The 14,791-nt window shown below is 37.4% G+C and overlaps 1 protein-coding gene across 2 annotated transcripts in view; it reads left to right on the top strand.

The window, feature by feature from the left end:
* The first annotated feature begins 555 nt into the window (after nt 1–555).
* The window catches only part of LOC111870608 (probable histone-lysine N-methyltransferase CG1716), a 64,726-nt gene continuing 50,490 nt past the window's right edge, over nt 556–14,791 (top strand). The window contains exons 1-3 of one of the 2 annotated variants that reach the window (XM_023863030.2): nt 556–910; nt 6,715–9,035; nt 9,207–9,326. In XM_023863030.2, the coding sequence (XP_023718798.1) occupies nt 6,784–9,035; nt 9,207–9,326 (2,372 nt within the window). In that variant the 5' untranslated portion in view covers nt 556–910; nt 6,715–6,783. The remainder of the gene's footprint in view (nt 911–6,714; nt 9,036–9,206; nt 9,327–14,791) is intronic. The other variant, XM_023863031.2, reaches the window with a different exon arrangement.

The raw sequence follows: 14,791 nt of genomic DNA, 5'->3' as shown, positions 1-14,791 counted from the left end.
CTGTCAGACGTAATGTGTCTTGATCGCCTTGATGTATACACAAGGATTCAGTCGTTGTTGCGGTAGAAATCAAAGAGATAGCTATGAAGAGTAGTATCTTCTGGGTTGTGACGCCGTGTAGTCCGATAGTTTACCGACACGGTCTTGAACGTCTTGAACTTGCTAGTTGCTTCTACCCTCAAGATAAGAGCATTACGTCCTTTTAAACGGAGAATTTCAATGGCTTACATGACATCACGTCCCAGAAGATGGCACACTTCGGCTGAATTATAGATTGTACATACAAATGCAACTACAACCAAACTACTCAGTCACCAACATTCACATTATGCTCAATGCAATACTGGTCATTATAGAGATTCTCTTTGAGGTCAGTATTAATATTTTGGTATGTGATGCCGTGTAGTTTGCAGATTACTTGAGAATATATGTTACAAACAAAACATTATGCCCAACGGCTTTTGGACATGCAGTAAACGACCAAGGCGATATGCCCTACGGCTTTTGAACATGCAGTAAACGACGAAGGCGATATTAATCATCGCTACGTAACAAACGATCAAGGCGATATGCCCTACGGCTTTTGAACATGCAGTAAACGACGAAGGCGATCGCTATGTAACAACATAATCATTTCGATTCACCAAAGCATGTAAACGTGGGTAAATCGTGAATAGCTTAACCCCTGTGATGACTGTAGCGCTATCTAAATTCAGAACTCACGTCTGGTTCTCTCTCGAAGCAACTATGGTTCGTAGAAACAACTATGCCCAAAAATTGGCGTGAGGGTCAGCGTCTCAGTGGGCATATCTGCTAAAAGACATTTGGAAGTTGTATGATATAATGAATGGGATTAAGTTGTGAACTTCATATTAATTGTGAAGACGCATTCACATCACACTTTAACAAGGTGAGATGTTTTGGTAGTTATTTATTTCAGTCTTCGAATTATTGTAAGTTGAGGCGGTAGATAAGTACAGAGACAATTCTTTGCTGTGAAAACTGTTCAGATGTTACAGTGCGTTTATATTATACAAGTTTTATCGTATTGAATAATTTACTAATGAAGATGTATGGCTGGGTCATCCTACAATGTCGTACATTTTAATAGAATTTTCAAGAAAAAAAAAGCAGTATTGAGGTGTAGCCCATAAAGAAATCACATGTTTGCTAACAGTAGCTCATAGTCGCATGAAAGACCCTTTTCGTAATTACAAAGTGATGTTTAAACCGTTCGTATCCCCACGGTTTAGAATTGTTTTTATGTATTGCTGGCAGACGTTACTGAGGTAGTAAACACGTTTAGACAATGTCACTTTCGTAAAATACCTAGTTAGAGGTAACTTTTCAGAAAAATAACATTGTGTGAAGTATATAGAATTAATGCTGTATTAGAGTATCCAGTGTTAGCCTAGACTGGTTGACTGTACAGTTCTTCCATTATGAGAAATCGTCAAAGATCTAAAAACAGTGCTGTAAGTTGTAGTGGGACTCATCTAGCTTCCTAACAATGGAAATAAATGCCTCTCTGTATTAGCTCCATATAACCAGTTGACTTGAGTCAGCCATAAATTATCAATCAGTCTTTCCCTTTGGTTGATATGGCTGTAGCTGACAATGGATCTCCATATAATGCTGAGGTCAAGAATGTGTTGGACTGAATGTTGCAGTCAGTTGGTTAGCCTTCCTACTCTGTATTTGGGAAGTTCTGGGACCAGATCTCTGTCTGAAGACCAGCTATCTTTAGTGAAGTTTTTTGTGGGTTTTCTCAATCTCTCATGGCATGTTAATGCTTCAGATTAAATTGTGACCCCTGCTTTTCACATCATTTCCAATTCATTGTTCATGTATGATTCTATTATTTAACACTGTGTAGTATTATCTACTAACACCATCATCATTAAGTGAACTATGAATAAATAAGTGAACGAGAATATGGGAAACATAATCTTAGTGCTTCATATTTGCCTTCATGACACAATGCTTAGACGCAAGTGTAACTTTCCCATTACCATATTCATACCAATATTTTTGTCTTAATGGCTGTGGTGTTGAATGATATGGAATATTAATTAATTTTTTGTAGTCATTGTTGATTGGTGTTGATAACTCAGGACTGCAAATGAGTAAGGTATTTAAACTGTTGGCAGATTCTTATGTTAGTACTGATAAAGCTCTTTGTAAAGCAGTATTTGCAGATATGGTGAATCTGTTGCTAACATCGATTGATTGATTGATTGATTTATTTCGTCACTGTAGATCATTGTACATGATATAGGACAAATCAAGTTAATTCAGAATATTAACAGTTTAATATATGAGTAAGATTAAAATTACAATAGTTACAATTGTTTACAGTTGATTACAATTTAGAATTAGTTAGATATTCTTATTTGTGGAGAATTTGATGGAATGAAGATCACTTATATGTTGCTGTTGGTATCTAAATTACTGGATCTTTAAATATATGGGGTTCTGTAATTGCTCTGTTTGTCCCTCTTTGTTAGTTATAGTTTACTTTTGCGCTTTTGCAATAGAGCTTTTATGGTCACTGTGTCTTTGGTATATAGTTTTAAACTGTTGCACCAGCAGATTTGCAATTTACATATATTCATTACTTTATTATTAAGAAATCATTCATAAAACTTAAATACTGAACTGAAATCAACAAGTTTATATCATCTAAAACTTACTTCTTTCAATTTTTTTTATTTCCTTTGTCATATATTGTGTAGCTCAAGAATCATTTTGTGGTTTGTATCCAGAAGTATGATTTGTGTACATGTCAACATACATATACAGAAATCTGATATACATAAATTGTTTATCTGTGTTCGGTATGTAGAATGTTAATGAAATAAAGATCTCTACATGAAATTTCACTTTTTGTGACTTGTGTCCTTTTTTAAGAGATGATGGTATATGGAAGGTTTAGACATAATGTCTGTGAAGAACCACTTCACCACCACATACACAGTCTCATACAGTCATGTACTCAGTGTTGATTCTCAGTCTTACTAATGCAACTTTAATATTGTTTCAATGGTTGTGTGGCTGTTGCCACCACATTTTCATCACTATTTCAAGTGAGAAGTTAACAACTTTGAATTATTACTGACATAACATTAAAAATATGTTAACTGTTTTAACCATGTAAAGATAAAGCTATTCCTGTAACAGGCCATGGAGGGCCATAGGTTTGTGAGATGTAAAGGCTCTCACATTTTCTATACAGTAAGCTCACAGATGGCGGTGAGGTTGTCAGCCTTAAATGCTGTCTACCCTTTACCCCCAGGAAGATTCCTGATAGTAATTTCTGTTAGAGGCTGAGTTGACCCCAGGATGATAGTGCAGCTGGAAGGATTAAGTGAATTGAAAAATCCAGTGACCTCATTGGGAATTGAACCTGGGACCGTCCAGCTTGTAGCATAGTGCCTCAGCCAACTGTGCTACCGAAGACTATTTTAACTTGATTTTAATTGTTGTTTACCACTGTAGGGTATTGATGCAGTGAAGCAACTTATGCAGAAAATGCACCTGAGGAGGCCTTATAAAGTCAAAAACATGTTGCATAAGCGGTGAAATAATGAATGAAAATGTGACTGTGGTAATAACCATGCAACCGTCAAAATGCATTGGAAGTTGCATATATATGACTTTGAATAAACATTAAGGTGATCAATCTGTGTAGCCGAATGGTTAAATATAATATTCTTTATGCTTATTATAGTTGATTCAGAATGTACATGGCTATACATTTTTCCCCTATTAATATATATTAAAAGACAGTTAGCTGTAAATTTTAGAACATTAAAATGCATTTGTAAGAATCTCATCCATTGCACTCATGCAGCAGGTATTTAGGTCTTGTTACCCAGGCATGGTCACACCAAACATAATTTGTCATAAGCAGGGTGACCATATTAAAAAAAATCCAGGACATTCTTTGAAGATGGAGGGACAGAATTGAGAGGGTTAGGGAGGGGCACATTTGCATGCTAAGAACTGATCACACCTCTTCTTTAAAATGAAGAACAAGAAACTGTACAGATGGTATAGTGGTAACATTGTAGGCTTGTATTTTGGAGATGCTTGGTTCAAACCTGAACCAGGGCACTGGTTTTTATGGCCTTCTTCAGTCCCTCCAGGCAAACAGTGGGATAGTCTTTTGATTAGGTCACAATTGCCACTTCATTCCAAACGTTGTAAAATCGTCATTCTTCCTACAATTTTATGCCATGTAAAATCTAAGTACTGACTGCATTGTGAACTACTGTGTGTTTAGTTTGCTTGTGTTCTTCCTGATGACAGTGTGCAGTGAAACGCTGTGTAACGCTTTCAGATTATGTGTCTCCCTTGGGGTTCAAGTTTGAATGATTTAAAGTTGAAATCCAGGATATTTTGTCAGTTCCTAATTAACTGGCTAAGATCCTGGGACAGGGTATAAAAACTGGGACTTGTCTCAACAAGACCAGCTCAGCTTAGCTTTAATGCCTTGTGAGGAGTATGAGTGGGAACTATTAAATTCTGTAGTCTTTGGTAGTGCCATCATGTAATTTTATTTCACTGTAGTGGAAGAGTAGGGATGTAGTAGTGCCAGATGCTTTAATATAGTACTTAGTTCATTGTGTGTGAAGCATGATCAGAGAGGATTGAGGAATAATAAACATTCATATTGCATAACTGCTAAGCTTGGCATGCACTTTAAGCCAAGGATGTACTTGTTACATATGCTAATTGCTTTAAATATTTTGGTGTAGAATTGACATGCACAGATATTTTATCAGTTATGAAGCACTTCACAGTCTGTAAATGTTCACCTTGCTCTCCAGTTTTACCTTGCTGTGTATGTAAGCTAAGAAAAGAATACCATTGTGAGCATGACATGCCTTGACTTTTATTTCATGAAGCTTTTTTTTATAATTGTAATGACATTTTTGTATGGAACATTCTAGTAACTTGAGAGTTTGGTCATTATTGTCCATTAAGTCTGATAATTTACTTTATCTAAAGAAGTTTAATCTGTGCCCAGCCACCACATCATGAAGGTGTTTTAGGGGAGTGGAGGTAAAGCTCTGCACATTCTTGGACCCATCAGTTTATGAGGGTGAGTGGTCAAATTTGTACTTTGGCTGCTCTTTGAGAAATCTCTCATATACTGGGAATGAAGTCTGCCCATAGCCAGTCACTTACCATAAACAATTATCTTTCATCACTTTATTTAAATTAACAGTTATATATTAAATTAACTTTTTATATCACATTGAATAGATTGGAAAAGTGTTTTATGCAACATTTGTAGCTCTTACCAAGGTCCATGTTTATGCCATATCTACAGATTCTTAGTATCATATCTTTTGACCAGTGACAGTGTTAAAAATCATGCCAAAGTTTTCAGCTTGCACTGTACATGTGGACAGACCTTGGTAATTACCTTGCCTTCTTTTCATTTGAGGATAGTAGTTGTTGCCATCTCACTAAATACATTTCAGTGTCTGTTCCTTACTGGAAGTCATCTTCCAAAAGTCCTTTCAGTACAAATCAAATTTATCCTTTCAGTACTGTTGTCACATTTGAATATCAGCAAGAGGATTCAAGATGTGACCCTTTGAAGGGGATTTTTAGTTTTGGGAACCCAAGAAGTAGCATAATCCTGAATCGGGTGAATATAGTGGATGTTCAAGCACTTGAATTTGTTTCTTTGGTCCAAAGTTTCTGTGCTGAAAATATGACATGGGAAAGTGCATAGCCATGGCACAAAATCCACTTGCCCAGCTAAAAAATTTGGTCTTGATGAATGCACTGCTGTGAGTATTCCAGAATGTAGAAAGGTTAATGGTTGGTTGGTTGGTTGGTTGGTTGTTTTGGGAGGTTGAAATTCATAGTGGATACTCTAATCAGAGATGGACATCAGCATGAAATAGACCCTAGGTTTTGGAATTTACATTTTTTTCAGGCTCTGTTCATATTAAGACATGCTGTGTTCCAGTAAGTTAGCAATCATTTCTTACCATTTCAGTCATTTTTTCTGTTTGAGTCAGTTCTTGAAGTTGATGGATGACTTCCTCTTTTAATGCTTGTAGAATTTCCCCATCTGTCTTGAATCCAGTTACTCTACATGAAAGCCTTTATTCTTTTACTCATTTTTACATCTTCATACAGTTAGAGGTATGTGTTGTAAATGCCAGTGTCATGTTTCTCAGTTACTGTTGCCTCCCTGTTGTAACACTTTTATCACCAAAATTATTTGCAAACAGATCACCATGACAATAGTAATAAAAGAGGTATTTCAACCACAAAACAAACCAAATCCCAAATTACTGACAAGAAAACTGCTGAATGTGGCAGTCACATGATCCAGCACATAAAGAAAACTTCAGTCTGGTTGTTTGTTAGACATATATTATACTGACTTAAGATATACTTTGATTGACCATTTGTTACAGAACAGTGGCATTACTGGTTCTGTTGTTAGTACACTTTGCTCTGAGTGAGGTACAGTAATATGGATGCATGTTATTCTGTCATGTATGAACACGTGGTGTCCGTACGGCTTATGAAACAGGTTGTACTTGATTACATTGTTTTAATTTTGTATAGATGAGCTGCCAACAATGTGTATAGAAACTGGTTTCATTGTTTACATGGAACCACATTTTTTAAAAATGACAAATAATCGGAATTTCATAGCAAATGCAATTAATTGAATTTCAGGTATAGACATCTCAGGATGTAGCATCATGTGAAGTGACCCTTATAGTTTGTAAGGTTGTTGCTGGATGTATGGTGATCCCGGTAGCAGGAGTCATGGCCCGCAGAAGGAAGGGGGCTGGAAGCAGCAAGGCAGCATCTAAGTCACAAGCCAAGGCTTCTAGGAAGAGCAATGGTCTGTCAGAGGAAAGGCTCAATGGATCCCTGTTGCCTTCAAGCACAAATGAGTCAGAAGAGTCTTGTGTAAGCCAAGATGATAATCTGACTCCTTTGTCATGTCACACCCCCATTGAAATGTGCCCTACAGATCCAAGTCTTGGTGAGCCACCCCCATTAACTGTTTTTAAAATAAATGCATCACCTCAACATGTTCCATTGGTGCACAAAAAATTCAGAAAGTTCAGACACATGCTTGAGCCTGGAGATATCCAGGAACCACAAAATTGTGTTGCAGCATTGGAGAAGGTGGCTACTCATGAGACTGAGACAGAGACACCACAGGTGCTTGAGAGTCATGGAGAGGTTAGTGTGGAAGAAGTGGTGATAGAACAACAGGCGATGGATATGGCTGAAGCGCAAGAAGTACCTGTAGTGTGGGAAGAAGAAGTTGTGGAAGAGACTGTTGTGTGTGAAGGGATGGAAGTAGAATTGGAAGACACAAGAAGTCAAGATAACCTGATGGTTGAGGAAGCGGATAGTCAAGAGAGTGATTACAGTAACATGATTGAAGTGAGGAATAGTGAATTCAGTAGTCAAGCTGGACATGTGATACTTGTAAGAGAAGGTGACTATAGCAGTCGGTACAACCAGGAGTTGATGGATGTGGGAGATGTGTTATCTCATCATAGGTTAGTGGAGTTTAGCAGTACACAGGACACTGAAAAGAATATGAGTCACCAAATACAAGAGATGCTAATATTTGGCAATGAAGATAGTCAAGGAACGCTAAGGGGAGTTGAAGACTGCAGCCAGGGTAGTCAGGTGTCAGTAAGAGGTGTGGAGATGGACATGCAGAATGACAGAAGGGTGTTGAAGCCTGTTGATTCTGAGAATGTTGTGGATATTATAAAATGTGTGAAAGCAGATCAACAAACAGTGATCTTACAAGTACCAAACAGACAAATAACAAATATTAAAGAAGAGAGTGACACTGGGAATTGTGAAAATGTAGGAAGTGTTGCATTTATAGAAGAAAATAGTCAAGAAAATAAGCAAGTATTCAGAGATATTCAAATCAGTATGAATCAAAATATAGTTAAAATATTGAAAGACAATAAGTGTTACATTGGAAATAATGACATTAATTTAGTGGATGTAAGAATGAAAACAGAATATGAGACTGAAATAGGATTGGGTTTGAATGAACTGAATGAATTAGAAACGGATCAGATACGTTTGGATTTAGGTGTTGAATTCAATAAAGACAGTAAAGTAATTGCTGAAAGAAACGATTTACATAAATCTCAAAGTGAAGTCAAATTAGAATCAGTAGTTGAGACCTCAGAAGTAAACAGAAAGGTTCAAGCAGAAGAGAATAGTCTTCTGCACATGCGAGAAGTTTCAGAGGATCAGCACTTGGCTCTTAGATGTAATGAAGATGAAACAGAAAGAAAGCAGGTGCCAGCATTTCGCAGTCGAAGTGGAAGCACAGATACAACAGGTTCAGAAAGTAGTTCTAACTGCAGTTCTGGAGTCCGACGTAGCAGTCGAATACGCTCAATTGGCATAATGAAACAGAGGGCGCAGAACAGAAGTGACACTATAGAAACATCAGCGACATTATATGAGAAGGAAGGCAGTGAAGCTAAAACATATGAAGGAAGGGACAGTTTGGATTGTTGTTCTGGTACTGATACACAGTCTGACAAAGAAAACGCTGGTGTCACAAAAATTCCTGTACCAATAAGCTCACCAGCTACAATGCATGGTTTGGTAACTCCAACCATTTCAGGATATGATGTTGACAGTTGTAAACCAGTGAAAGTGAAGTCTCGGTGGAGGAGATCTAGTGAATTGGAGATGGTAAGCAATCGAAGTAGTGACAGTGAGTTTGCTGCCACACCACCAACGCCTAGTCTCTCACCCAGACCCATGATCCCAGTTGCACCAAGTTTATCACCTCAGCCTGCAGCTTCTGCTATTCCAAATCTCGCAGTTCAGTCTCTCATTGCTAGCATAGCAGTCGCACCTTTGGAGCAAGCAATTTCAGGTGATGCAGCCAGGAAGGACAACCGTAGCGATAGGAAAGAGAGGGAGGATAAGGAGATGGAAGAGCGACTCCGCAATTTTGACAGACTGATTGAAAATGAATATCTAACCGAGAGGTGAGTTTTCCGTTTGATATTTGCTAGAGCTATTTTGTAGCATTTCCATAGTCAGTTTTCATTATGGGGAAGCATATTGACAACATATCATTCTATTTAAATATGGAATTTGTTCATTTCTCATATCTCGGGATTGAATATATGAAGTACTTATTTATTTATTTATTTTAGAACTACAAGCAAAGAAGCAAAGCGCATGGTTTGTGATTGTTTCCTAACCAAAGATGAAATTGCTCGTGGAGAAATGGGTTGTGGTGAAGATTGCCTCAATCGTCTGCTTATGATTGAATGGTAAGCCTACTATGCTGATGTAAGCACTAAAATTATTAGGCATAAAACTAAGTATATGTCTGTGTCTTGTCTGGTTATAGGACAAAATCAATGCAATAAAAAATTCTTTGAAAATGTGGCATGTAAGTCGTTTTCAGTAACAGTAACATAAAGAAGTAATACAGTTTCTTTATTAAGTCCGTCACAACACAACAGTATAAAGGTCAAGGCTATTGTTGTGTTTTGACGGACTTTAATAAAGAAATTGTATATAATAACACAACAGGATGCATAAAATGAAAATTAAAGAAGTAATATTGACACTGATATTAAGAAAAGAAACTGAGGAAATGGATAATGCTCTTCACTACAGAATCTTGTAACGATGTTTCCAGAGTACAAGGAGGACAAATTAAAAGTATTAGAGAATATAATGCAGCAATAAATTTGATTGTAAGAGTTTACGTAGGAGAATGGAGGAACGTACATCATGATCAGTTGCTACAAGTTAGGAGATGTGTAGAACACGTGATTCTAAAAGAAGTGCGTAAGAGTTTTGGCTTGTAGTTTTCATACATTGAGGCAACCAGGGAACCATCGGTGTAGATAGAAGTATATTGTTAAAATGGACCCTAGAGAAACAGATTGTAGAGAGTGAACTGGTTAGAGAAGAGTTCACTGGCCAAAGGTTGTGAAAACAGTGATCAGGTGCTTAGGTTCCATGAATTCATATCGAACTACATGGAGCACAGTTTTTCTTGAGAAACTAACAGTCATTCAGCCAGCCAGTAAATTCCCTGCTTGTTCCAGAACCTGCAGGATTATTACCATGTTCACAGGGGGCTCTAGATTCCATAACAACTAAGAATTTATCAATCAGATGAATAATTATCATACACTCAAGGAGGTTTGTTTCTGTAGTTACAGCTTTCTGTATTAGTCCTTTTCTACGTTCAGAATGATGCTTCATACACACAATTTGTATATAACATATGTTAGATGGCTTTGAAGAAGAACATTTTAGTACTGGCTGATACTTGTAAGTGAAAAATTAGTTTTCTTGGCAACAGTAAAGACGTAATGATGCTGTCTTATTTTAGGGATAACTAGGAATTCTGTTATCTGTTTTAGAGGATTCCCTGAATAATGCAAATTCAAAACCCTACATCACTGTGTCACAGGAAATATCACTGTATTAGATATGTAGTTCTCATATTTGTTTTAATAGAAACGAAGTGTGTATGGAGCATATTTTCGTTTCAGTGATAATCATTCAGTGCATTTGGTATCAGCCATTAATTGCTTTTTATATAATGTTTCTTCAGTGATAATATGACATATTTTATTATGTTAACACAACAACAACAACAACAGATTTGTGAAAGAAATATAGGTAGTGCAGTTTATCGTTTCAGTGACATGAACACTGTGTCTTGCTATGGGCTGTTAGCTGTGGATAAACATTTTCTGTGAAGTAAGACTGAATTGTCAGTCATCATTTGACATAGCATCTTCAAATGCTTGAAGGTTGGCTAATAGGTTGCTGATAAGACACATGTATGTCTGGGAGCAGTGGTATGAGGATAAATAAAGAAGTATCAATTTATTTATTAAAATTGACACAACAGGTATATACTGTAACTCAACATTGCATGAAGTAATTTCCTTGTTTTTCAATACACGTAGTCTAGTGTTGCATGAGTGTATATATGTCATTGGAAAAAAGAGTTTTCTGCTGTTGGCCAGCCATGTATACACTGTATCCTTCAGTGTATGGTTGCTGGCAGAACAGTTTTGTTTTGAAGCATCTTCAGAGGGTCGAGATAGATGAACATCTGAAAGAGCAAGGTTAGGGCTGTGTTGTGGATGTTCTAGGATTCAAAGCATAGCTGCTCTTTCTTTTATGATAGACATTGCTCCTGACCATTGCATCATATAGCTTAAGTAAAATTAAGATTAAATTCCATCAAATGCAATATTGTTCCTTTTTTTTTTTAAATAATAAAATAAAGCCTATACATGTTTTGGCCAAAGATGGCCATTGACCAAAGATGACCAGTGCTTTAAAGGAAGTGCTTCACATGTATGTGTTGTCTTGTAAGGGTTAAAACACTGTTATTTGGAACATGTTTTTTTAGAAGTAATAGAATTTTTGATTGAATGGAATTTTGCTGTGATGGTCATCTGAATTGTGTTGGCCCTGTGTGTCATGTGAGTGGGGTTGTGGTGCTGTGTAGGATGTGGTTTAATGAACTGGTCACCAAACATCCCCCACACACAATCAACGCAGTTCAGATAACTACTGTGAAGGAACATGACAATCACTGGGGCTTCACAGCAGTATTCCATTCAGTCGAAAATTCTTGTTACTTTAAAGAACATTTTAAATGCTAGTGTTTTATCCTTTAAAAGACACATGCCTGTAATACATGCGAAACATTTCCTTTAAAATGTTGGTCACCTTCTGATGATGGCCATCATTGGCAAAAACATGCATAGACTTTATTTTTCATTAAAAATTTTGTTGCATTTGATGGAATTTAATCCTAATTTTAATCATACTGTACTTATATTGCAGTAATTATCGTGGGATATCACTGCTATCAACTTCATACAAAATTTTATTCAATATTCTTCTCTCAAGGTTAAGTCCATATATAGATGAAATTATTGGGGATCATCAGTGTGGGTTTCGACATAACAGATCAACTACAGATCAGATCTTTTGCATTCGTCAGATATTGGAGAAAAAATGGGAGTACGATGAGACAGTACATCAGCTATTCATAGACTTCAAGAAAGCCTATGGTTCAGTTAGGAGGGAAGTATTGTACAATATTCTGATAGAGTTTGAGATACCCATGAAACTAGTTAGGTTGACTGAAATGTGTTTAAACGAAACGTATAGTAAAGTCCGTGTGGGTAAATATTTGTCTGATAAATTTCCTATCCAGAATGGTCTAAAACAAGGAGATGCTTTATCGCCACTCCTTTTCAACTTTGCTTTAGGATATGCCATTATGAAGGTCCAGGGAAACCAGGTGGGACTGAAATTAAATGGGACATGTCAGTTGTTGGCCTATACCGATGATGTGATTCTACTGGGTGATAATGTAGATACCATAAAGAAAAACGCACAAACTTTAATTGAGGCAAGTAAATATAATGGTCTAGAAGTAAACCAAGAGAAAACTAAGTATATGGCGCTGTCTCGTCACCAAAATGCAGGGCAAAATTATGACATAAAGATAGGAAATAGATGTTTTGAAAATGTGGCACAGTTCAGATATTTGGGAACAACGATAACAGATCATAACCTGACTCAGGAGGAAATTAAGAGGAGATAGAACTCGGATAATGTTTGCTACTGTTCAGGTCAGAACCTTTCGTCTTGTCTGCTGTCTAGAAACATAAAAATTAGAATATAAAATCTCTAATTTTGCCTGTGGTTCAGTATGGGTGTGAAACTTGGTCTCTGACATTAAGGTTGGAACATAGACTGAGGGTGTTTGAGAACAGGGTGTTGAGGAGAATATTTGAACCGAAGAGAGATGAAGTGACAGGAGGTTGGAGAAAACTGCGTAATGTGGAGCTTCATAACTTTTACTCTTCTCCAAGTATAATTAGAATGATCAAGTCAAGGAGGATGAGATGGGCTGGGCATGTAGCACGAATGGGGGAGAGGAGGAATGCGTATAGGAAATTGATGGAAAATCTGGAAGGAAGGAGACCATTGGGAAGACCAAGACGTAGGTGGGTGAACAATATTAAAATGGATCTTAAGAGAGAGAGAATGGGATGGTATAGATTGGATTGATCTGGCTCAGGATAGGGACCAGTGGAGGGCTCTTGTGAACATGGTAATGAACCTACAGGTTACATGAAATCCTGGGAAGTTTTTGAGCAGCTTCTCAAGAAGGGCTCAGGCCCATGAGTGAGTGAGTTTACTTATAGCTGTTCGTGTATTTCAGAAGTGGGCAGCAGTGTGGAAATGAGCAATGTATTCCACCAGGATAAAAACCTTTTGACAGTTTCTCTCGTTTACTCTGAGCCACCAGCTTTAGCTTGTCATGAAGCATCCCACTGTAACATGCACTATTTATCTTCACACCCCCTTCCTGATAATATTCAAGGATTGTTGGATGCGAATTCTAGAACATTGTGAGCAGAACTTTTCCCAATATTGGTTGGGTTTTGAAATTCTTTTAAGGAGGCAACATCAGGCATTTTCTCTCCATACTCCTCATATCTGCACTCGTTTGTAATGGTGGATCCATGTTTTGTTATCAGTGCCATTGCAACTCACGAAGCTGCCACGTTCTTCATGATACTTGTTTACAGGGTGGTTACAGAAGTCAAAACAGAAATGCCAGTGCGGTTCCATCTGCACAAGCTTTATGGACCTGAAGTGGTGGATGCTTTCATAAGCAGAACTGTGACTGATCCACATTTGGTTTGCCATGTCATTGGCACATTTCTTTTCTCAAGACTTAGCATGCAGATTTAGTCACTCTCTTGTTTTGTAAGCGGTATGGTTGAGCACCCTACTTGTTCTTTGTCGTTGACACTTGTTTGGCAAGTTTTGAACAGGTCAATCTATTTCTGTCAAACTACTGTGACCATACACTCTTGATAGTCTTTTGTGAATTTCTGGACCTCTCACACTTTCATGTCTACAGAAATTCAGTCACTGAAAGCTGAATTGTGAAGGTCAAATAAGCCACTACAGTGATAGGGAGGTTCTGTGCTTGTGGATGCTTGTGCATTCAGCAATGAGGCAATTGGTGCCCTAGTAACAGTAACCAGAATTGATTCAAGATAGTTTCTGATTTACCCTCATACATGGAATTTGATTCATAATGATGTGATAAATCTCAGTTTAATAGATGTATGCAATTCAATTAAGAATCATAATCTTTTTGTTTGTTTTGTACAGAAATGAAGACTGCATTATGGAAAACTGTAGGTTTCGTAAGTGCTTTTATAGGTGTATAGTTTAAGTTCACTGTGAAAGGGAACAAAAATTAAAGTGAAGAAAGCAGTCTTTTGGGATGTGGCAACGTATATATAGTGTGTTCAAAAAGTATTGAACCTTTGGTCGGCAGAAATACATTTATTGATTTGGAGGTACAAAACCCTAATCCCCTTCAAAGTAGTCTCCTTGGTAATGCACACACTTCTCCCAGCGCTTCCACCATTGTTGGAAACACTTCTGGAACGCGTCTTTTGGAATGGTGATCAGCTGGGCCGTCACATTCTGCATGATGTCTTCTCTTGACTCAAATTGGGTTCCTTTCAGCAGCATTTTCAGCTTGGGAAATAGCCAAAAGTCACACGGAGCCATGTTGGGGGAGTAGAGAGCCTGACGAACCACAGGGATGTTGTGTTTGGTGACGAAAGTCTAAATCAGATGCGCAGTTTCGGTACAAATTTCGCGGACACTCTCCTCATGCCCAAATCCTCGGTCAAAATTGAATGTACTGATC

This window comes from Cryptotermes secundus, unplaced genomic scaffold, assembly GCF_002891405.2.
Source record: "Cryptotermes secundus unplaced genomic scaffold, Csec_1.0 scaffold363, whole genome shotgun sequence".
Classification (NCBI taxonomy): Eukaryota; Metazoa; Arthropoda; class Insecta; order Blattodea; family Kalotermitidae; genus Cryptotermes; species Cryptotermes secundus.
The sequence above is the reverse complement of the archived record's forward strand: the minus strand, read 5'-3'. Positions and strand labels throughout refer to the sequence as shown.